The 25,324-nt window shown below is 44.1% G+C and overlaps 1 protein-coding gene across 2 annotated transcripts in view; it reads left to right on the top strand.

Moving 5' to 3' along the window:
* The first annotated feature begins 19,769 nt into the window (after window positions 1-19,769).
* LOC144781516 (zinc finger FYVE domain-containing protein 1-like) overlaps window positions 19,770-25,324 on the top strand; it is a 120,735-nt gene continuing 115,180 nt past the window's right edge. The window contains exon 1 of one of the 2 annotated variants that reach the window (XM_078660407.1): window positions 19,770-20,039. In XM_078660407.1, the coding sequence (XP_078516533.1) occupies window positions 19,905-20,039 (135 nt within the window). In that variant the 5' untranslated portion in view covers window positions 19,770-19,904. The remainder of the gene's footprint in view (window positions 20,040-25,324) is intronic. The other variant, XM_078660406.1, reaches the window with a different exon arrangement.

Genomic DNA, 25,324 nt, shown 5'->3' with positions numbered 1-25,324 from the left:
TTTCACTTTACACAAGGGCTGTGTCACAGGGGCAGCAGGAAAAAGATACTTGAAAGAGAACCGCCCTAATGTGAGCTTTGCAAATTAAACATAAATGTAATGGCACATGTAAATTTACCTATGTTTGTCTTAATTGGGTGGTTTCCAGATCGCACACTGAGATCTAGTGTTTATAACTCGCAGTGCACTACCCCAAATTTAAATGTATTAAACTAATTTAGCAGACGTCTTACAGTATTTTAAACGTTACAAATAGGGACAATGTCATCTTGAAATGGGGTACCCCAGCAATGTGCAGATACAGGCAAGCCCCAGAGCGGATTCAGTTTCAGAACTCAAACAGGAGGGGCAGAACATTGTATTGCTTAGAGTCTTTGAATATTTAGGGACAAGCAATAATTCACAACATAACCAAATTTAGCACCATACACTGCTTTACAACAAAAACAAAGTGCACTTTTGTTTTTTACATACCAATAGCCTCTTGGAAGTTAAGCCATTCAGAAGACACGTGGGCTTCCAGTACTTAGGGGCGGATTTACAAGAAGTGACGCATCGCTGCGTTAAAGCAGCGATGCGTCAGTTTTTTTTATTCTTGCGGGAGAAAATCTTGCACCACCATGGATTTGCCATATTTACAATATGGCGCACCTTGACACCTTTTTGGTGCATTGCTGGAGTTGACATGAGAACCGATGCAACTCTAGCGATGCGTCAAAATTTGAGGCGATGTGTCAGTTTTAACTGACTCATCGACTACTGAATGGGGACCAATGTGTTGGAGCGTAAAAAGGTGACAAAGTCACCTTGCACTCAAACGTATTGGTCCTGGATGTGACGCATACAAGTAGGCCTAGTGCTCACTTGTATGTGAGACACCAGCATGTAATGGCACACATTGTGACATTACGTGCATATACTTACCTTCTGTGCCCAATTACCTTGTGACTTGATTGCAGATTGCAATCAAGTCACTGCAGCTGATGTGGTCCGTTGGGTACAGCCAATGCATCATCCCTATGCATGGGTTTAGCAGGCGTAGGGATTGTGACGCATTGGCAGCGCAGCTAAAGGCTGCGCCATAAACAGAAAAAGTTATAAATACCATTGCGGCAGTTTCAAGGTAGGCAATTCTGACATAACGCCTACCTTGCTGAAATTAAAATACAAGGCGGCGCAGGCGATTGTCATGCAGGTGAAAACTGCCGCAACCTGTAGAAAAGAGACGCATCTGATGAAGCAAAGCTTTGCATATTTTGCGGCTTGCCGAAGTCAAGAACCTCGTTTATGTGTAATACGGTAACAAGTGTATGTTCTACTAACATTTATGTTTAGTTTAGATAAGGATCGTGAAGCTTGCACATGTGTTTTACTAAAATAATTTACTCGAGTCATCTAAAATGGCCGCCGCTTGTATTTAGTTACTGCGCATGCGTCAGCCACACTCACGTGTCCTGACGCGTCTGCAGAAGTGGAGGGAAAGTTATGCGCATGCGTAATTCATAGCTGTGCTTATCATGTGGTACTGCTCGTGCCACTGCTCTTGTGACTGTGTCAATGTAGCTAACATTTAAATGCAATAGTTTTTTATTTCTTGATGATGAGTCAAAAGTATAAATCCTGTGATGTGTTTTCATAATGACATTATTATGTATTAATTTGTTTTTTGCTTACTTTTTATGTACCGCGGGGAATGGGGTTTGTCTGTGCCGGGAACCATCTTGGAGGTCTCTTCTGCGCCTGCGCGACTTGCCGAGGCCTAAACAGACCTTGACTGATGGAACGCAGCCAGTTGGCAGTGATGAGCAAGATGCTCCTGAGAACGACCCGAAAACTCGGCTGAACCAATCATATGTGCTCACAGAGCAACAATGTTAAAGTTGCCATTGTACTTCTGCACCAGTTCTCATGAGAACCCCAATCTAGTTAGGCGGTACCCTATTATGCAAATGTAGGCTTGAAGCGCTATGTCGTGATTGGTGTGTTACCCAAATCCTACCTTAGGACCAATCGAAATTAAGGGATTCTGACACTTTGCAACATTGGGGGGTGGTACGCTGTCCCCAAACTGTATATCTACCCTGGGTTCCCCTGGGGAGCCGTCCGACTTGTCTGGTTTAGCTGACCTGTCACTGACCCAACGCACTCAATAGGTGACTGAAGATACAGAGCGCTGCGAAGCACTCTGTCCGAATTTGACCATAGACTGAGGTTCTACTGAACCTTAAAGTGCTGGTGAAGCACTTTACTGGGAGTTCGCTGACCCAATCGGGGTCTTGATCGATAACTGCAGAGCGGGTGGAGCGCAGGCGTTGCTTCCAAACTGCGGGTGCGGTCCTGTCCTGAGCGGTCCTGTCCTGAGGGTTTGCTGTCCTGTCCTGAGGGTCCTGTCCTGATTCCTATTCCGAGGGTATCCTGTCCTGTCCTGGGTGTCCATTCTGCACCTGCTGTCCTTTGAGGGGTATCCTTCCTTGAGGGTTTCCTGTCCTTAACTGACCCGTGGCCAGGGTTTGGTTTCCACACCATTCTAGGTAAATATTGCTCTGAAACTCTTAAAATCTTGCACCTTCTGAATTTCTAACTTTTGCTTTAATAAAGTTCATCATTGCATATGTTATATTTTCCATGCCTTTCCGCAACTATTGAAAGTCAATTACATATTTTTCATAAGTTTGTTCCTATGTCTTCTCATTTGATAGAGATTATATTTTGCATTGCAGTTTGTAATTTTTTGATTTGGTCTAGAACTTCATTGCCTAGATTGTTCAAAGGCCCATTCACCTTAAGTGAAGCGTGTTACTCTTTATAGGCCCTCCTATAGTTATCCATGCATAAACTGTCCATGCTTAAACATTTCTGAGATTTTATAGTATTTTTCCCATCTACATACCATATTACATTTGAATGATTACCCTGTCATTATTTCTTCATGCCTATATAATTTACGTTATCTTGGTTATTGATTGCTTTATTTTACTGTACCTCATGCAAGAAAATAATGAACTTTAGATAAACATTTTAAAACTTCCAGTTGTCCGTGGTCATTTCAATAGTATTTTGAATGTTATTGGTTGGGTTTGTATTTTGCTGCCTTTTCTTTTACAGCTAGCTCCCTGATTCATTGTGGTCATTAGGTACCCGCATCGGTGGATGGTAAGTCGGGTGCATTGAAAATTATTAGTAGGGAGAACACACACAAATTGGTAGAGCTCGTGAAGTCACCTGATCGATGTATATGGTGATTTGAAAGTATATGGGCCCTGAAGCCGGAAAACGGCGAAAACTATTGGTCGGGTGGCCTCGCGCGCTCTATCAGTTTTTCTGGTAGCTAGAGGATGGTTAGGGACTAGTTGAGAGTAAGGCAGGGATTAGTTGGACTAGTTGAGTCGGAAGCTGCTAGTATATTGATGCTGCTAGAAGAGCGGCTGTTCTAAGAGACCTGATCATTCTCTTGTGAATACGCTGCTGAAACTCATGAATTTTTGCATTGTTATTATTCTTGTTCTTATATTGCTATATGTACTAATCCATGCATTTGTAAACCGTATCGTTTCATGTTGTCCGAACTCCCCGGGGAATTGAAAGGGCAAGTGGTGAATAGAATCCATTGTCCTGAGGTCACAGGCTCGAGGAAAGTTAGGTGCAGGTTAGGATAACCGGGAAGCACTAACTAGGGTTTTTCTGAATACATGTGTGAATAAATGACAGTAACGGGGTTCATTGGCAAAATTCCCATAGTGGCGTAACCTAGTAAGGGTCACATCGGAAGAGTAGCAGGTTCCTCGGAGCTAACGTGAAAGCAGAGGGGTCCGCTGAGAAACCTTAAACTCGGAATATATCCCGGAAAGAAGTGGATGAGTTTAGGGGAATAACAGGTTCACCGAGGCTAGAGTGAAGGGTAGGCGGAAGAGATCTGCCCGCAGCGAGTGAAAAGTAAATGGAAGTAGTTTACTTGCAGTAAAACAATTCTTTCTCTGTCTAGACACTTGAGCACTGTGGCGAATGTGTATTTGTTGTAAATTAACCAAGCACTGAGCACTTTAAAAGAAAGAAAGTTTCCGTTACCTTGTGAAGGGAGGGAGTCAGTCGCGAAGCGCCTCTGACGTCACTCTGTGCCGCGCTGGGATTGGTAGAAGCAGCGGGCGGGTAGCGGAGCTGGAATTGTAAAGGAGGGGTGAGCGCCGGAGCGTGGGAACTGTCTCACGAAGGGGCCGCGCACCCATTGGCGGAGCTTATTTAGTGTCGCGCACCCATTGGTTGCACGAATTTCTGAAGCGCGTTCTGATTGGAGGTAGTTTGTAAACAAAGTTTAGCGCAGAAGTCGTATGTGGCACTCGCAGACTACAGGAACTCGACCTGATCCAAGGCACCTAGGGTTTGAAAGGGATCAGTGGAAGACTAATAGATACGATATTATGTACGGAACCAAGAGAAAAATGTCCCTTGTAAGTAAAGTGAAAAATTATTTTAAAACGGACAAACCGATTAAATCTAGGGAAGGTGTTCTTGTCCCACCACCTAATACTCCTGCCTCATTTATGATGTTTGACCGAGGGTACAATACCTGTGTGTGGTTCGAGAATTGGGTGAAGTACACAAAAGATGACGGAGTATTGGCCTTTCCGTTAGATGGTACTTTCAATGGAAGGATCTTATTTAATTTAAGAACCCGAATGAATGAACTGCATCCCAGGCCAAGACTAACGCAGTATGAGGCATTAGAGGAATGGGAGATTGAGGCTTTTGAAAGAGAAAGACCCCGAATGGACAAGGGTTTGACCAAGTGGTACCCCAGGCAGAAACAGGAGTCCAGGGATAAAAGGATGAAACAGTGGAGGCAGAGCATGATTGTTGAGGGTCTGTTTCCCATGATGCCGGCATGTCATAACGTTGGAGCAGGTGAGAAAAGCACCGAAAAGTGTAAACATTGGGGGGGTCCGGGGGAATCAGATGATGAATTGCTAGATGACATTTGTACCAGAAGTCCGCCACCTTATAATGAGGGAACCCGACCTTCCAGTGTAGGAGATGCTCCCCGACGCCACTTCCTCAAGGAAGAAGACAGATTCTTAGGACTGGGAGGGGGTGGTCAAGTATTGCCCTATCCTGAGAAACCCGAACCGGCGGAAACAAGGGATATATATCCCAAAGTGCCCGCAAGCCAGGAAGAAAAATATTCAAGTACGAAAGTTTTTTTCCCCAGACCCTTGTATGAAAGCGAAGAGAAACCATCAAATTCAGGACTGCCTTTTGTTCAACCTCCATATGGGGAAGAACGCAGGTCCTTTAACACTGGAACTTTATTTCCGAAACCAAATTATGGTGGGGGACCAAGTGAAACGCATCCTACTGCCCCGAGTTTTACTCCTCCCTTGACCCCACAGATATTACAGGACACGACTTTAAGAAGGATACTAGTGGAAAAAGAGCAAGAGGCTCTAGCTAGACAAAGGACAGAAATAATTCAGAAAATCTCCCAGTTAAATACCAGTCCTGAGGCATTGACTATTCCAGTAACTATTGGACCGGTGGTCCCGTTATACGGAAATGGTCAGGGAAATCCGATTACTCCAGTTATGACCCCAGTCATGGCAACCCCGAGACAGGAACCGATAATCATAGATGATCATTCCAGTGAGTGCGAGTCTGAAGTTGCGTTCTTGGACTTGCCAAACAAACCGACCGGAAAGGGAATGCAGCAGAGGTATAACCCTTTTAATGCGAAAGAGATTAAATTAGAATCCGCAACAGGTACTAGGAATGTCTCTCTGGTAACTCCAGATGAAATTGAGAGTTGGAGTCGTGAATTAGAGAAACAGACTCCGCAAACGAAACCTTTAGACCTCTACAAACTGAGGGTAGAAATAGAAGAATTAATGGCAGGAAATGTGGGGTTGGATCGATTGAACACTTACTCTGAAGAAGAATTGTCGTTCATATGTAAAAGCTTTACAAGGAACACCAGAGTGCTCCACGAAAAACTGAGCGAAACAGCAGTTAGTATGGGGATAGATATCTCAAAATCCAAGCCCTTACAGAAACCGTACAGAGCAGACTTCTCAGACATAGATATAGAGCACCTGAATGTGGCGGGGAAAAAGCTGCAGATTAAAGAATTAATGGGGGTACTGCAGAAATGGGGAGATGTGGAAAGATGGAGAAGCAGGTGGGCGAAAAAGAGGGAAGAGGTTCGCTCCCGACAAGTGACTCCTGAATTTACTTTAAGGGAGGTAGAAAAACCTGAGCAGTTATGCCCCATGCGCGAAGTTCCAGGAGGGAAATATGTGCATGTCCCCTGGTCTAGGCAGGATATTGTGTCCTTCACGAACGATTTTCCAAAATTACGAGAGAAGCCAGTTGACTGGTACAGGCAGGTGGAGAGGTTCGTGAAGGTACAGAAATGTCTGTGGAAAGACCTGGATGGGTTTTTCGACATTGTGGTTCCAGTAGATTTATGGACCCAGTGTAAAATAGCCATAGACTGGCCCAGTGAGGAGTACCCAAGAAATAAGGAAACAGGGGAGCCATCAAAGGATGTCATGCGAAAATATGAGCAGGTAATTCAGCATTTGAAAGAAAAGGTGCCCGCAAAGGAGACGGATTGGACAAAAATAGATAGAACAACACAGGAAAGGGACGAGACAGTGCACTCCTTCTATGAGAGGTTATTGCAGGTATTTAAAACATACAGTGGTATTGATAACATCGATTTGAAGGACATGACGCACTTTATTTACAGGTTTGTAAATGGTTTAAGACCTGAAATTTGCCAGTGGATAAAAGATAATAAAATCTGCTGGCATACAAAGAAAATGGATGAGGTCCTGCGGTACGCTAAGTACTGCGAGGACGAGATGGCAGAAAAGAAAAAGGCCCTTAAGGAAAAGGTGATGTGGGCTCAGGTGAAGCTCGCAGAACAGCAGGAAAAACAATTGAGTAACATGGTTAAAAATGCTGAGAACAAAAGTCCTGGGGGAGGGGGTGGAGGAAAGCCCCGGCCAAAATTTAGCAGGGAAGAGGCTATGAAGAAATTTCCCTGCCATCAGTGCGGCGAAATTGGACACTGGCGTAACGAGTGTCCTCAATTAATGAATGATAATGCAAATACTCCTGATTTAAATCCACAGACGCAGAAAGAAAGGCCAAGAAAGACTCAACCCCAGGTAAAAACAGTTCAGGTGCCTCGAGCACCCAAGCAGGTATACAGGGGAAAACAAGCAGAGCGTGAGGAGATAGAAGTTTGGGAAAGCAGTGAGAACAGAAATACAGCAACTTCGCAGTATCTGCTAAATGATACCTTCCTTTGTAATGATCAGGACTGACGGGGCCTGAGAGGGGAGGACGAGGAGTGCGTACTTGGCGCTTCCTTGCCGGTAGACCAGTCTGGACCATACATTGAAGGAAAGGTAGACGGAAATGATGTCACCTTTCTGTTGGACACTGGCGCTACCCGTTCTACTGTAAGAACAGTGGACGTTCCAAACCTACCCCTCTCGGGAGAAAATATCCAAGTAGTGGGTGTATCTAATCAATTGATTAGTACTCCTGTTACCGAACCAATGGAGATTTCAATTGGAAATTTTAAACAGATGCATAGATTTGTCGTCTGTGACACCAGTCCAGTGAATTTACTGGGTCGTGATTTGCTGTGCAAAATGAACTGTACCATCTTTTGCACACCAAAGGGTGTTGAAATACAGACCCCAGATGAAGATGGCATTTATAAACTATTGTTACTTAGACCTGACTCAGAAATTAAAAGATTGACCCTGCAGGACTTGCCCCAAGAACTCCAGGAAGCAGTAAAGCCAGAGGTGTGGGATTTCACTGGGAAGGATGTGGGGTTGATGAAAGATGTGGATCCCATACAGATAGCCATCAAGGACAATGCAGTATATCCTAACACTAGGCCCTACCGAATGAATGCTGAAGTGAAAGCAGGTGTCACTTTGGAAATTCAAAAATTATTAGAAGGAGACATCATACAGGAAGTAATGAGCAGCCCATGCAACTCACCGATTATGGGCATCAAGAAGCCTAGCGGCAAGTATAGGGTAGTGCAAGACCTGAGAAAGGTAAACAAAATTGTAGTTCCTTGCTGCCCTATTGTCCCGAACCCTGCAGTGATTCTGTACCAGATTCCTTGGGATGCTGAGTGGTTCACTGTGATTGATTTGTGTCATGCATTCTTTTCGATACCCCTGCACCCCGACAGCAAATTTCTTTTCTCTTTTGCCTTCGAGGGTCACGTGTATTGTTGGAACCGGGTCCCTCAAGGGTATACAGAGAGCCCCTCTATCTTTAATCAGATCTTGAAAAAATGTCTAGAGACTTTGATCTTACCTGGGAACTCTGTGTTAGTGCAGTACATAGACGACCTTCTACTGGCGTCTAAAAGTCATAGGGACTGTGTAGTTGACACCATTGCCCTCCTAAATCATCTGTGTGAGAAAGGGCATAAAGTGGCCCCTGACAAACTACAGTTCTGTGCGAAATCAGTGAAATATCTAGGACACCAGATAGAAAAGGGTGTCAGAAAAGTCACATCAGAAAGAGTGAGAATAATTCAAAAGATGCAGTTGCCCCGTACTCAAAAAGATGTCAGAATGTTCCTGGGTGTACTAGGCTACTGTAGGCAGTGGATTCTGGGATTTGCAGCCTTAGCCAGGCCTTTGATAAAAATGACCACGAGAGGAATGCCAGATATTGTAGAGTGGGACGATGAAAGCCTAATGGCTTTCACAAGACTGAAAAACTGTCTGTGTACAGCCCCTGCGCTGGGAATGCCTGATTATTCCAAAGAATTTGCCTTATTCTGTGACACTCGCGATAATTGCGCATTGTCAGTCCTGACTCAAGAACATGGCACGACCAGAAGGCCTGTGGCCTATTTCTCTGCCACTTTGGACCCAGTAGCTGCTGGGTTACCAGGCTGTCTGAAAGCAGTAGCTGCTACTTGTGCAAGTTTGGAACAGAGCGAGTCCATTGTCATGGGACATCCTGTGACTGTGTATGTTTCGCATGGAGTAGTAATTCTATTGACCAGAACTAAAACGCAGTATCTCACCCCTAGTCGGCTGACTAAATACGAGAGGATTCTTGTGGGTGCAGCAAATGTAAGCATTGTCAGGTGCGGTATTCTGAACCCTGCCACTTTGCTCCCCGACCCCTTGGAAATGAAAGGTGGGGATGATGATGAACATGACTGCATTGACCTGACAGAGTTCAGTACTAAACCACGCCCAGACATAAAAGAAACGCCATTGCCTGAACATGATAAAGAACTATTTGTGGATGGTTCCTGTCTAAGACATGAACTAGGAGGCCTGAGTGCTGCTTATGCAGTAGTCTCTTTTACAAAAATTGAAGAAGCAGGTTACCTATATAGCATCAAGTCTGCACAAGTAGCCGAATTGATTGCTATGATAAAAGCTTGCAAAATTGGGAAGGACTTACGCATAACAGTGTATACTGACAGTCAGTACTGTTATGGAGTTGTGCATGACTTTGGCCAATTATGGCTACAGAGGGAATTTATGACTTCCTCAGGTACTCCCATTCGGAATGCAAAGGTTGTGCATGACCTTTTAGAGGCCATCCAGTTGCCCAAAGAACTGGCAGTGGTAAAATGTGCTGCTCATAAAAAGAGCATGGACAAAGTATCACTGGGAAACGATTATGCTGATCGAGTGGCCCAATGGTGCGCCAAAGATCGGTATATTGTAAATCCAAAACGAGGGGGACCAGGAACCAGCTGCCAGCTTCAGGTGTTTGAGGAAGTGCCTACTTGGGATGAAGTGAGAGAGTGGCAGGAATCGGCTCCTTGGCAAGAAAGAGAGAAATGGAAGGAGGATGGGTGTAGACCGAGACGTGTGGATGGTGTGATTTTGGGCCCAACTGGTATGCCTGTGTTACCCCGACACTTGCTTGGCACAATGGCAAGATTAATACACGAAGGATCACACATTGGTAGGGATGCCATGATTCTGGTATTTCAACAGACTTGGTACAGTAAAAAGTTCAGGAAGGTAGCAGAGTCCCTCTGCCAGAGGTGCCTGTCATGTCAACAGATGAACCCAGGCAAGAGGACAATGGTTGAACTGAGCAAAATTGGGAGATCAGGGGGTCCCTTTATAAAAATACAGACTGATTTCATCACCATGCCCCGTTGTGAAGGAAAGCGATATGTCCTTGTCATTGTGTGCGTATTCTCGAAATGGGTAGAAGCTTACCCTACTCCCAAAAGTGACGCACTGACAGTAGCGAAGTGTTTACTAAAAGAACTGATACCTAGATTTGGAATACCATACATTATTGAATCAGATAAGGGTGGACATTTCCAGAATGAAATACTGGCTGAACTCTGTAAGGCCTTTGGAATAAGGCAGAAACTGCATTGTGCATACCACCCAGAGGCTTCTGGAATAGTGGAACAAGTAAATGGAACTATCAAAAACAGGCTAGCAAAGCTGACAAATGCTACTGGCATGACCTGGGTGAAGGCCCTGCCCCTGGTCCTGATGGGACTGAGAAGTGTTCCTGACCGCAAGACAGGCCTAAGTCCCCATGAAATCATTATGGGAAGAGTAATGAGACAAGCATGGGTGCCAGGAAGCAAACTGTTGAGTATTACTGATGATTTGGTGCTTGAATACTGCAGAAGATTGGGTGACCAAGTGCGTTCTATCTCTCGCCAGATTGGAGACGACGGCATCCTCAATCCAACGACTCCTCTCCACAGCCTGGTTCCAGGAGACTGGGTCAAAATAAAGAAGCACACTCGATCAAGCTGTCTGGCACCAAGGTGGGGAAAGAAACGCCAAGTAATCCTGGTAACAACCACTGCAGTGAAGGTCGCAGGTGTTCCCCAGTGGATCCACGCTGGACACACCCAGAAGGTATTACCAGACAAAGAATTTGCAGAAGAAGGGCAACCAGCAGAGGACCCTGCAGGAGCCAGTCCAGAAGCAGCTGACAACGAGCAGCCCAGCACCAGTCAGGCTACAGGAACAGCAGACGTTGGCCCAGGAGTAGTTGACTACGAACTGCCAAGAATCCAGCCTGCTGAAGAGGTCCAGGAAACTGAGCCAGGAGTAGCTGAAGACGAGCTGCCAAGCATATGGCCAGAAGAATGGATACCGATGATTGATCTGACCGAAGATCCCATCAGAACAAGAGAACGACTGTGTGAAGGTAGAGAGTGGATTAGCCAGGAAAAGCAAGGCACAGGCGAAGAACCTCAGCCGCTTGAGATTCACATCAAAACTGAGGAAGGAGAAGGTCAGACAGGGACAGAACAGGTGTTCGATACACCACCGCTAACACCTGATGCAGATAAGGGAGAGACTAGAAATAGAGTGATAGTTCGAGCAGAAGAAAATCAAGAGATCGAAGTGCTTGAACAGGATCAGAGAGGGTTAGAAGAACGGGTTCAGGAAACAGAAACAGAAACAGAGACAATCGAAAGCCAAAAACAAAATATTCCTGAACAAGGCCAGATTAGCAACCAGGCAGAAGAATTTGATGCTAGCCCTGGAACTAGCCAGATAGGGGAAGTAGAAGAAGAAAGTGGAGAAGAATTGCCACAAGCTAAAGAGAACAAGAGGATAAGAGAAGAAGGTGAAGTCCAAGTACCAACTAAGAGACTAAAGAAAAGAAACAACCTTGAGCCTAGGTTCATAAAGAGACTAAGGCTAAGGATAAAGACGGTGGAAGAGAAACGTGCAGAAGCAAGGAGAAGTGCACGGATAGCAGAGCAAGAAGAAAACTCTAGCAAAAGAAGGAGTGAACGATTAAAAAGACAAAACAAGAAATACAAGTCTCCTGAATGGACACTGGTTTTGGAAGAACTTGAAGATCTTGATATAACTGACGTGAGCGACGGAGAGCCCGTCCCTGAGTACTCAGCTGAAGAAGAAGACGAACCACCGTGAATTTGCACAAAGTAAGCTAGTTGTGTAAAGCCAAAAAGAGGGGTCGAGAAACTCCTTCTGAGCCAAAATGTCTGATTCAACAGTGAATGGTAGACCTAGTTGCAGCCGTTTTAAGACGTGTTGCAAGGTGTGTATATGTAGTGTAGTAGTACTGATAGTTATCTGGATAGGACTAACAATTTTCATTCCCTTTGCTGTAAGTAAAGATACTAACATTGTCCCTACTGAAGTTGTAAATACTGACAGTGAGGAGCTAACAACACAGAGTGTAGCAAGACATGAAAGAGCCCTGAGACAAACAAAACAAAACTTAGAAGCATCAGATGAGGGAGGATTACATTATCATGGAGTTAAGAACAAGACACACTTAAATGTTTTCGCAAACTTGTTAATACACTATGTAGAGACTATGGAAATTGAAGATTGCTATGTCTGCATGAAGCTACCTACTTCTGTGGCTGAAGGCGTGACATACCATCACCTGCCATTGACATATGGAATCTCCTGTAGCATTTTAGCTAGTTTATTTTACAAAAGGGGACCGTTACAGTACTATTACTCTAACAATGACGTGATCTTTTCTGAACTTCCTATACGTGGGAACTTGAATCCTGTACATACCAAAAGTGACACCATAAGATATATGGGAGACTACTTTCTGACTATAGGTAACATTGACATAGCAGACGCACACAGAGATAACTTGACTTGTTCTTTGCGTGAGCAGGAAAAGATGTTCCTGAACATGGCAGAGAAAAGAAGAATTAAAATTCAAAAGAAGGCTAATGACGAAAGTCAGAAAAAGCCAAAGTGGGCAGAGAACATGGAAGGCACCTCATCTGGTGGAGCGGGTCCTGCTCTGTTGCTGGATTTTGAAAAGAAAGGCAAGCTATGTCTTCACCGCGAGAAGACTAGCTATTATAATAATGTTTTCATTGGTTCCAGTGAATGCGAACATAATTACAAGGTAATTGGAGGTTGGGGTTTCAAAAATGGGTCAGAGCCTGTGTTTCCTGGAATTTATTATATTTGTGGAGACAAGGCTTATTTCAAATTGCCGGATCACTGGTATGGAAGCTGCTACTTTGGTATTGTCTTCCCGAAAATATACCATGTGAATGGGAAAGCTGGAAGCAATGAAGATACTAATGGCTTAGTGCGTAGTAAAAGAGAAAGTATAGGTGAAATTATGGGTAGTATTTTCAGTGCACTGATACCTGGAGTGGGAGTGGTTCTGAACACTCACAGAATTTGCAAATTGTCTACTATAGTAGATGTGCTGTCTACTGAAACAGCTCATGGATTACTGCTGGTCAATACTGAAATGGTTGCGATCAGAACAATGGTTTTGCAGAATCGACTTGCTCTTGACACCTTATTAGCGAAAGAGGGCGGAGTCTGCCGGATGTTGAAGGCGCAACATTGTTGCACTTATATTCCGGATAAAAGTGTACAGATCAAAAGATATGTGAAAAACATTACTAATTTGGCAAAAGAACTCAAACCACTCGAGGTTGATAGTGCCTGGAAGAGACTGGTAGATGGTCTCTCAAATGTAGGTCATTGGCTTGCTAGCATAGGTAAAAGCTTATTGTTCAAAATTCTGATGCCAATTGGTATTATAGGTCTTATTATACTTTCCATTTTCTTGTGCTGTAAATACCGCAAGCGCACCAAAAAGCATGAGGTAAATGCAAGAGGAGTGAAACGAAGTGTGGATGAGATTGAATTAGAGGAAGTGAATGATCAGATATACAAAAAGGTGAAGACTTCTCACCCTACTAAAACTGAGAGAGAAAAGTTAGAACGGTTGCTGGAAGAGATAGAACTTTATAAAGTGTGAAAGAAAGTTGGCATCTGGTTCCATTATAATTTGTGATGATAGTAAATATCATCAAAGAGGGGATTGATGAAGCAAAGCTTTGCATATTTTGCGGCTTGCCGAAGTCAAGAACCTCGTTTATGTGTAATACGGTAACAAGTGTATGTTCTACTAACATTTATGTTTAGTTTAGATAAGGATCGTGAAGCTTGCACATGTGTTTTACTAAAATAATTTACTCGAGTCATCTAAAATGGCCGCCGCTTGTATTTAGTTACTGCGCATGCGTCAGCCACACTCACGTGTCCTGACGCGTCTGCAGAAGTGGAGGGAAAGTTATGCGCATGCGTAATTCATAGCTGTGCTTATCATGTGGTACTGCTCGTGCCACTGCTCTTGTGACTGTGTCAATGTAGCTAACATTTAAATGCAATAGTTTTTTATTTCTTGATGATGAGTCAAAAGTATAAATCCTGTGATGTGTTTTCATAATGACATTATTATGTATTAATTTGTTTTTCGCTTACTTTTTATGTACCGCGGGGAATGGGGTTTGTCTGTGCCGGGAACCATCTTGGAGGTCTCTTCTGCGCCTGCGCGACTTGCCGAGGCCTAAACAGACCTTGACTGATGGAACGCAGCCAGTTGGCAGTGATGAGCAAGATGCTCCTGAGAACGACCCGAAAACTCGGCTGAACCAATCATATGTGCTCACAGAGCAACAATGTTAAAGTTGCCATTGTACTTCTGCACCAGTTCTCATGAGAACCCCAATCTAGTTAGGCGGTACCCTATTATGCAAATGTAGGCTTGAAGCGCTATGTCGTGATTGGTGTGTTACCCAAATCCTACCTTAGGACCAATCGAAATTAAGGGATTCTGACACTTTGCAACATTGGGGGGTGGTACGCTGTCCCCAAACTGTATATCTACCCTGGGTTCCCCTGGGGAGCCGTCCGACTTGTCTGGTTTAGCTGACCTGTCACTGACCCAACGCACTCAATAGGTGACTGAAGATACAGAGCGCTGCGAAGCACTCTGTCCGAATTTGACCATAGACTGAGGTTCTACTGAACCTTAAAGTGCTGGTGAAGCACTTTACTGGGAGTTCGCTGACCCAATCGGGGTCTTGATCGATAACTGCAGAGCGGGTGGAGCGCAGGCGTTGCTTCCAAACTGCGGGTGCGGTCCTGTCCTGAGCGGTCCTGTCCTGAGGGTTTGCTGTCCTGTCCTGAGGGTCCTGTCCTGATTCCTATTCCGAGGGTATCCTGTCCTGTCCTGGGTGTCCATTCTGCACCTGCTGTCCTTTGAGGGGTATCCTTCCTTGAGGGTTTCCTGTCCTTAACTGACCCGTGGCCAGGGTTTGGTTTCCACACCATTCTAGGTAAATATTGCTCTGAAACTCTTAAAATCTTGCACCTTCTGAATTTCTAACTTTTGCTTTAATAAAGTTCATCATTGCATATGTTATATTTTCCATGCCTTTCCGCAACTATTGAAAGTCAATTACATATTTTTCATAAGTTTGTTCCTATGTCTTCTCATTTGATAGAGATTATATTTTGCATTGCAGTTTGTAATTTTTTGATTTGGTCTAGAACTTCATTGCCTAGATTGTTCAAAGGCCCATTCACCTTAAGTGAAGCGTGTTACTCTTTATAGGCCCTCCTATAGTTATCCATGCATAAACTGTCCATGCTTAAACATTTCTGAGATTTTATAGTATTTTTCCCATCTACATACCATATTACATTTGAATGATTACCCTGTCATTATTTCTTCATGCCTATATAATTTACGTTATCTTGGTTATTGATTGCTTTATATTACTGTACCTCATGCAAGAAAATAATGAACTTTAGATAAACATTTTAAAACTTCCAGTTGTCCGTGGTCATTTCAATAGTATTTTGAATGTTATTGGTTGGGTTTGTATTTTGCTGCCTTTTCTTTTACAGCTAGCTCCCTGATTCATTGTGGTCATTAGGTACCCGCATCGGTGGATGGTAAGTCGGGTGCATTGAAAATTATTAGTAGGGAGAACACACACAAATTGGTAGAGCTCGTGAAGTCACCTGATCGATGTATATGGTGATTTGAAAGTATATGGGCCCTGAAGCCGGAAAACGGCGAAAACTATTGGTCGGGTGGCCTCGCGCGCTCTATCACATCTGCATCCATGTAAATATGGTACAAAAGGGGGTGGTGATGGATGGAGCATCTGAACCAATCAAACACTCACACCCAGTCAAAAGATCTGGGTTTGACCCATCACCGTTCTTTAGCCCACTCTGCCACCCCAGTTCAGACATGGCTATATGCAAATCAGTCTGACCCTGTGCCTCATGGGAACAGTCCAGCCCCAACTGCCAAGCCATGCCTTCCCTGGACCGGAAACACCCCCTTTTGTACCGCTTTTGGCCGCCATAAGTGTGGCAGGGTATGCTCAGACGTGAGTCCCTTGCTCACTTTGCCATTGGATTCAAGCAAGCCGGGCTGAAGACGGCTGGAATGCTAGAAACCGTTCCTCGGAAGCTTGTTTCCGGTCCAGGGAAGACATGGCTTGGCAGTGATGGATTCAGGGGCGGCTCTAGGCTCATGGTGGCCCTGGGCAGGGAGCGTAGGTAGGGGGCCCCAGAAGAGGGGGTCCGGGCGGGGCAGAGGCCCCCGGAGCACAGGAAGGTGTTTGGAAGTGGAACAGAGCCAGATGCCGCCAAATCCCTGCCAGGGGCCGCCACGCAAATATGTATCCCTCCTCAGAGGATTATTATATTAAGGATGTATATTGGCGTGGTGGCCCCTGGGGTTTGGTGGCCCTGTGCAGGTGCACAGCTTGCACATGCTTAAGGCCGGCCCTGATGGATTAAACCCAGATCTTTTGACTGGGTGTGAGTGTTTGATTGATTCAGATGCTCTGTCCATCACCACCCCCTTTTGTACCGTCCATGTAAAAATGGAGCAGATGTAGCGCCGCCGTTCCGTCTAAAAAAGTGATGCAATGGCGGTGCAAGGAGGCGCAAGGGGCTTATAAATCTGCCCCTAAACATTTATGGCTAGCAGCATACATGGCAACATTTTCAAACAGGTAAGTGGGAGGTTTTGAAAAAAATATGAGGAATGTATTTTCCCCATTGTCTTATATTGAAGCAGAGGCAATTGTCATGGATATACACCTAAAATAAAGCCATAGTTACATGAAAAAATCAGGAGTCTTCCACCTAAATCGAATCTATTGCCATGTATGTAGCAGCAAAGTGGGTGAGAGTGCCATGAAAACAAACGTGGAGCACATTCCTACAAATCTTCCACACAACTGAAGGTAAGGCTGCCGCTGGAGTGGGGTGGCGAGAACCTTGGAGGCTCTGAGATCCTACAGAGTCACACTAGCTCGTAAGTCCATTTAGATTTTACCTGAACCCTATGTTGTAGCTGAGCAACCTATTAATAATACCCTCTGTATATACACAGATAGGAAGAGGAACAGATAGAAATCTAGACAGATAGGCATAGATAAATCATACATGCCAATAGAAATTATTCAGGTGGGAGACTCCCGATTTATAAAGGCAAAAATAGCTTACTTTTGGCTGTCTCCTCTGTCTGAAATTGCCTCTGCTTCAATAGAAGTCAATGTGGGGAAAAAATAAAAAGTATATATATATATATTTATTGGCATTTATCAGCATGGCACACACAGTACACCATTAATGAGTAGATTACACAAGATCAGTAGGCAGGCCAAACCTACACCAAATAGGCACATTCCTTTAACTCCTCACCTAGGATCTCCTGACCTCCCTCCACACCTCCTGACAGTTCTATAAAAAGCTTTTGTGTACCATACCCAGGTATCATACTGCTCCACCTTCTACCCTAACCGACTTTCAGAAATTGAATACTTAGTCATATCTCCCAGGGATGCTGTCAATTGTGATGACCAGAGCGTGTGGCCCCTCCACCATGTCCAGGCCAATCTCACCCATGGGTCCTCCGAGACCCTTCCATCGAGGGGTGGTCCCTTCAGTCGCAGGCCACCGCTGCCTCTAGGGGTGCCAGACCCTCTAAAAACATGCAGTGACATCCCATAGCTGCTCCTCCGCCTGTATGCACCAACTAAGTTTTGATTCCCACTGCTGCAACGTTGGCAGGACTGGGCTTACTCAGCGTTTGGCTATGTCCCTCCTCGCGTTCACCAGGGCCACATCACAGAAAAGCAGGACATACCTCTCCAAGTTCTGCTTCCCTAAATACCCAACACTACCAGCTGAAGTGTACGCTGTATGGGAGTCTCCATCACCTCGTTCAGTCTCAATAGTGGGGGAAATTTATTCTCCATGTTACTATTTTTTAAGATCTTCCACATTTCTCTTCTTAAATGTTGTTATGTTAGATAAAAAGAAAGTGAGATTTTGAAGATGTATACCTACAGATTTGTAGATAGAAAGGCAGATATATTGCTGTTAGCAAAACATAGGTCAGATTTAATTAACTCGACAAACTGTTTATAATTGCAAGCTTCAGCTTTATGAATAAAAGCGCTAAGAAGCTGTTCATAGTACGCAGGTATACTCTAACAGTGTTAACATAAGTAAAGACAAATAGAAATAGGCAGTATTAAGGTAAATGCGCAAACTGAAACAGAAGGATAGCATACATGCCAACATTTCAGAAGAGCAAAGAGGGAGATAAAAATAAATAAATCGGGAGAACGGGGCCTTGAATCGGGTTACTGGCATGTATGGGCTTTGGAAGTGTGCTGCTGCAGGATTGGACATTTGAAACACAAATGTACGTTCTTTTTTCTTACCTTTTAGAAGCATGGAGCGCAATAGCAGGCAGAGAGAGGGTGATGCAAGTGTTGTGCACTGGCCTGGCAGGTTGCTGGCAGTGCATGCTCCCCCCTTCCCCGCCCCACCACCCTGTGTGACAGCCGGGGCTGAAACAGCTTCCTGTGAACACATACAGCCTTGCCCCCCCCCATACTTCACATGTATTTAAAAGACCATTCCCTTGTTAATGGCGCTTTGTTGGTTTTTCACCCCTTCTAAAGCCCCTGCATGGCCACTCTGACTATTGCTGGAATAATTGGCACTTTACACAATACCAAGCCCTGTCAGCTGAAACCCAGAGGAATCGGGTTTTTGCTTGCAGGAATCGGGAGGCGGGAGACTAGCCTTGAAATCGGTAGTCTCACGCCTGAATCGGGAGGGTTGGCATGTCTGGGATAGACAGCATTAGGCAAACACAAAATTAGCCATAGACCAGTTGGCACACAGACACAGGCATTTTACTGATGCCACTATGTTGTCATTGATGTCCTACAGTTGCATTAAAGGTGATAATTATTTCTCACTTTTAAAAATGTTCAATGCTGGAGAGCTTTGCTCAAATGAATGTTAAAGAGTTGGGGCCTGAAGCATACTTCACAAAAGCTATACTATTACAGTTGAATGACAAGTTGAAACATATCGTTTCTTGCACCGTGACGAGACATGCTAAAGTATCAGTTAAACTTATACGTACACAAAAGTAATTTACGTATTTATTGAAAAACTATGTCGGTGTATTCATGCAGACCCACTACAATTGTAATCTATACTATTTAAAGATGGCCACTGTACACTCTGTTTGCTTGATGTCATAGCACTTTTATTTCATGCCGAAAGTAAAGACTCTCGATGTATCTTGAGGCAGAATATATCGGCCATCTTTGAATGACGCTCATTCCAATTCAGGGAGAAAGCGAATGTATATTACAACAATAATAACAACTTTTTTTCAAAGCAAGTGACAGCTTTTTGAAGTACTTTACCTAACAAGTATATCAGTAGAAATTATGAGTTCAAAGATACAATTGTGCATAATAATACCTTGAACACTTCACTGAAATAAAAATAAAAATCCGTGGTCACTGTCTGAGGAAGTATGTTTTCCGTAAACCTGATCAGGAATCGTGTTTTACTGCACTTCCTGAAAGTAAACAGGACCACGTGATTGCTGCTTTGTTTTGACTGAGGGTTGACGTCATTGTAGTCCCTCTTCCATGCCCGCGGTCTGTCGTCTCCCGTGTGCAGGTGTTGTTGGGAGGAGAAGGGACATGAGAAGTGAAAGTGCTCGGGAGTTGCTGGTCCCATGACCGCAACGCGTGGATGATGTCCGGCCTGCTGCTGACCGAGATGAACCCTCAGGACCAGGATTGCCTTTTGCTGAAGCCCAAGCAGAAAGAGGACGAAGGGGGAGCCGGAGGCAGTTTCCTGCTTGTGGATGAGGAGGAGAACCTGCAGGTAAGAAGACACTAAACAAACCCCCTTGGGAGAGGCAGAGGCGAGTGACGGCTCGGATCAAGTTTCACACTCTCCTGTCGCTTGCACGCCCCCCTCTTAGAGTTTCCCCACTTTCTTTCACTAGTGACTCGCATCCCTTTAGATATTAACCCCATATCCCCATTATTATCTTTGTTAATCTTATAATTTATGTCCTTATTCGCATATGCCTGGAGGAATTATTTTATGTTGTCATGGACTGTCATTTTACTTTTAAATATAGGTGTATTCTGGGACGAGTAGTCCTTTAAAGAAAGCTGCTGAGTTTTTGTTTTGATTATGTGTAAATTGTTCACAATTGCTGTGTGCTCGCAAGGGATAATTTCTTATGTCAAGTGTGACGCTTTGTTGCCACATTACCAAATAATTTCAATGTATCTATTAACATTATGTATGGAAATTGCAATTTTTTTATTTTTATTTTTTGACAAAGTCTTTGCTACATAATGTAACTTCATATAGCAGTCCTAAAATGACAGACGGCCAGCAAATGGATAGGGCGTTTAGAATCATACAGTGTTCAAACAGCTGGTGTGGCACAAACCTAACAAGTGGCTTAGGCTTGTAGAAACGTTGCACGAGAAATGGAAGGAGGAACAGGTGTAACTGGGAAGAGGTGAAGGATGTGCATAATAGCCTAAGCTTCCTACTGCAGAGCTGGGTTCGAATCTCGGCGTCTGCTCAACATCCTGTGATTCTGGGCAAACCCCTTAATCTCCTCGTGCCTACAAAAATGAACGTGCCCTTGTGTAATGTTACTTGTGCTCATGTAAAGCGCTCCAGTACCTTTGGGCCGAGTTTGCGCTATATAAAACTTCAAAGAATATAGCTGGGAAAGCAGACTACCTAAACAGGGCTGTAGGTTGGATTCAGCCAGGCACTATGACACCCCGGCACTTGCATCTTGGGTCATTATAGAAAAGCAAGCCGCAACCGATCTGTTAAATTCGTTCTTTTTTTAAATTTGAAAATAACCTGTAATGCCACTGATGTTGAGTATGGTAATGAAAATCAGGTGCAATGGGTGCACTATATAAAATTACATTCGCGTAAATAGTACAGAGAATTTGTTAGCTACTTTTCCTGTTTTTCTCCTCGTTTATAATTAAGAGATGTGAAATCTGTGCTGCATGTAGACTGGGAGCACAGATGGCCCACCACAACAAAATAGGCCTTTGGGGATGCCTCACGGCAGGGGTACTGAGGGAGCGAAATGGCAGGACACAGCCACAGGCAGGATAGATGAAATGGTCACACAGGGTCCTTGGGATGCCACACGGCAGTGGCCCTGAGGAGCAGGCGAGGGGCCAACAAGGGGTCCAGGGCAAGCGGAACGGCACTTGCAGCCCGGGCAGGTCCTGACAGACACCAAATACGGTAGCAAGTTGAAGACTGGAACCGCAGACACAGAGGCCTGAACAAAGGGGCACCCCGCAAAATAGACTGTTTGTGAGCGCATAACGACAATGAATGTACCAAGTCAATTACAAAGACAATGAAAGTATGCAATAACATGGATGTTTATTAATGACCAATAAAATTGCGAAATGTACAACCATATTGTTTCAATAAACTGCAATCTTTTAACGCACCAAATCATGTTGTCAGTGGTGTAATTCTAATTAAAGCTTAACCTGTAAGATACTGTTAATTGTATAATTCTTAGGCTTCTTTTCTTTTGAGTTTATATACATATTTAATTACCAAATAACTTAATTATAATAACTATATTCACATTTATTGAATTAAGCTCTCTTTTTTTGGAACTCTGCCTGTAACACTAGACCCAATGCTATTATGCACCAATACTGAAAATGGACATACTTTTTTTTAAAGAAATGTTCATCTTTAGAATCAAGCATCTTTTCCTATTTAGTTACTGTCAATTATTTTTAATTTTGCTTGAGTATTTATGTTATTTATTTTGTTTGCACTGAGCACCCAAACGTTACTAGTCTGCTCTGAGTCAACCCCTCCCAGGGGGCGAGTCCTCCTCCCCCTCCTGCAAATTTAACTGTGTCCCTTTGCTTTTAGATTTATAACACAAAACACAAGAGTTCAATACGTGGTCTTAACTTACAGGTAAAGTCAGTATTGGGGCTTCAGCGTAGCGTGGCCCGCCTCATGATGTCTCAGCTTGATTCCCAATATTGGGTCTCTCACAGTTTCATATGCTACCTTACTAGTTGTTCTTTGTAGCATTTGTAGTATTACTTATCCAAAGTTTATTTAAGCTGCTGCCTGTTTTGCTCACTGTGTATAATCTGAAGAGTTTGATATGTTCCATAGTCTAGGCATGGGATACATCATAGTGGCACGAATCTGTTAGTTCATGAACATACCATAGATTGTGCAATCATTCTTTCAGATGAGTTGGGGGGCCCTTATACGTTTTACCAGTATACACCAGTGCTTAATTTGAGCGGGCACTTAATTGTCAGCACCGGAGCTTGTAACTAACTGCCTCAAGGTGGCACTGTCTAACTAAATTAGAGATGGCCACAACAAGTTAAATATGAATTGAATATACATTAAAAATTACTACTATCTGTTACTCAAGCCATTCTTATAGGTTTGGAGCCAGGAATAGTCCGAACTGTCACACTTGTAGGAGTGTGATGCTTAGTAATTGTGTTGTTACTATCATTGGCAACGCAGTGTGTGGTGCAAGCTGCAGTGGCCTCGTGACGAGAGCCCTGGCTCTTTTTTTTTTTTTTTTTTTAACAAATTAAGCACTGGTATACACTTTGCCTGACATTTGTCACCTAATATGTTCAATGTATGCTCCAGTCTATAGAATAAAAAAAATGGCATGTGTGGTGTCACCTCCAGGATCCTTAAAATCTTGGAGGAACATAAACGGCCCAGTGGAAAATAGGTTGCACAGTGTTATTTAGTTTAGTGTGATAAACCGGGCCTAGGCATGGGCAGAGTGGGCTGCTGCCCAGGGCCCCGCAGCCAGCCTAGCATTATGGGGCCTCGCGCCAGTTAGTTACAGCCAGGCTGGCGCACTGGTCTTGTTCCCCTCCCACTCAATTAACAGCAAGTTGCGTCTCCTCTCCTGGGCTTTGCAGCTGTAGTGTAGTGCTGCATTGCCCAGGGGAGGAGCCTCCTCCCTCGTCTGGGCCAGGTTGGCGATACACAGTGTGAAGGTTTGAAGCAATCCGGTCTAATGTCTCACTGTGAAAAGCATTGTGGGATGTCCATTGTCACACAGTTAGTGCGCTGCCTCCTTTAACATTATTATGTCACATTATAGCACTGCAGTGAGAGGTACTTATTAAAATTGATAGTTTATATAGGTAAACCATTAGGAAACTAAGAGGCAAGACAGTTGTCATGTAAACCCTATTTTATTATGGAGCAGCATTGTAGTCTATTAAATCAAACACAATAGAGTTTTGTATAACTGGTATTCTCAGCTCACATGTTTGAAAGCGCTTTCACAAAGAATAGTGAAGAATAAGGAGAGTTGGTGAAATAAAATATTGCCTAAGATCACACAATTTAAGCGGGTAAACCGTAATGTATCCAGGTTTTCTGGATTTACTTTGTACAAATCAGCCAGTATATGGGTGTCTATTAGTCTTTTCTTTTTATGTTAGCACTTGGTCCCCGATTACGGACAGACATCGTTTGAGAACTGGAGTCGAACGACCTCCTGTGGTCGGTTCCAGCCCAACATTTAGGATGCGACCGAATCCTGTTTGGTCGCAATCCTATACTTTACTACGGGAGCATGCATCCCGAACGGAATGCATGCCCTCATTGTAAAGACAAGAGGTGCAGTTCATCCCTGCACCCCATGGCGGGCACCTCAAGGTGCCTGCCACGGGGTGCATGGATCAACAGAAGGCACCATAGGTGCCCCTATGCACCCATGGGGGCCATGCTAGGGGCCCCCAAAGACAGATTCCCAGTCTCTTTCGGTGTCAGAAAGGCTGGGACAGAAAAGCAGTGGGAATCTGCCATTGTAATCCCTTGGCCAGAAAGAGCCGGCCGAGGGATTACTGAAGGCTTTCCGAATGGGGGACGGGCTATCTGAGCCCGTCGGAGGCCATTTGGAAATCTGATTTGGGTTCCCTTCCGACCGACCCCATCAAAATAAGTCGGTCAGAGAGGAATCCGACCAGCCGATTACGATGCGGCCTGAAGGGCTCCTACCGATGGTCAGAGCCGTTTCAGCCCACATCGTAATCAGGCCCCTAGTTTTTACTTCCTTGTGCATTTTTTTGCAGTTTTTATACAGCGCGAACCAAAAGCATTGGAGTGCTTTACATGAGATCCAGTTACATTACTGAAGTTCACATTCATTTTTTAAAGGCACAGGTAGATTAAGTGATTTGTCCAGAATCACAGTATGTTGAGCTGAGGCAGAGACTAAAATCTGGTTTTCTAGTTCCAAAGTCTGCAGTTCTGGCTGTAATGCCTCATCTAGGGAAGAGAGATCGTGGCAGGCAGAAGCCACTTGAAAGCTCAGTTCAGGTATGGACTTTTTTCCAGCAGGACCTTGAGCTGAGCCAGAGCTAGGCGTCAGGCTTGGGCCTGGCTTATGGTGTCAGTGGCTTGCCCACCTCTAGTTTCCAGCTAGTCCACAACTGGGGTGTCGCTGACTCTGATAGCGCAGCCAAAGTACTGCCCTTTCCAGGTAAATGTCACTGTGTAGTGACTCCTTCCCAGCTTTAGAATAGAGTGTTTATTTTCAGCATATTTAGATGAAGTGGTAAATCTGAGATTAGATGTTGTTAAGTATCCTAGTGCCATGGATAAAACATTCCCACTGGATCAGGTCCTGTGGCAGTGGGTAGTTACTGGACAGTACGAGTGGTAGATATTAAAATGTACCACTATTGTGTCAAAGCTTAAGACTAAGCTTAAGACTATTTAATTCCTTTTGGATACTTGAGTTGTTCACTTTCAAACTCTGTCTCAAAAATTGCATTAGTCAAGGCTTACTCCAGGAGGTGGCAAATGGATTGTAAATCAAACTCGGTGTGAATAGTAATCACATTCAATAACATCAATCTCCATGCGAGTAATCTTTTCAAATAGACTAATTTAGAAGAGGGAATTTAGAATGGAACAACTAAAATACACCATTCGACTTATAGACCCCCCTGCTCCCCAACACACATCTTCTGATGTCTCTGGATATACAATGTGTCGCTGCACATACAATGTGTCCTGTGACGTGATAATGGAAAGTTGTCTCTACCTCGGCCTCATAGAGCTACCATGACTGCAAA

Source organism: Lissotriton helveticus, chromosome 9 (genome assembly GCF_964261635.1).
Source record: "Lissotriton helveticus chromosome 9, aLisHel1.1, whole genome shotgun sequence".
Classification (NCBI taxonomy): domain Eukaryota; kingdom Metazoa; phylum Chordata; class Amphibia; order Caudata; family Salamandridae; genus Lissotriton; species Lissotriton helveticus.
The sequence above is the reverse complement of the archived record's forward strand: the minus strand, read 5'-3'. Positions and strand labels throughout refer to the sequence as shown.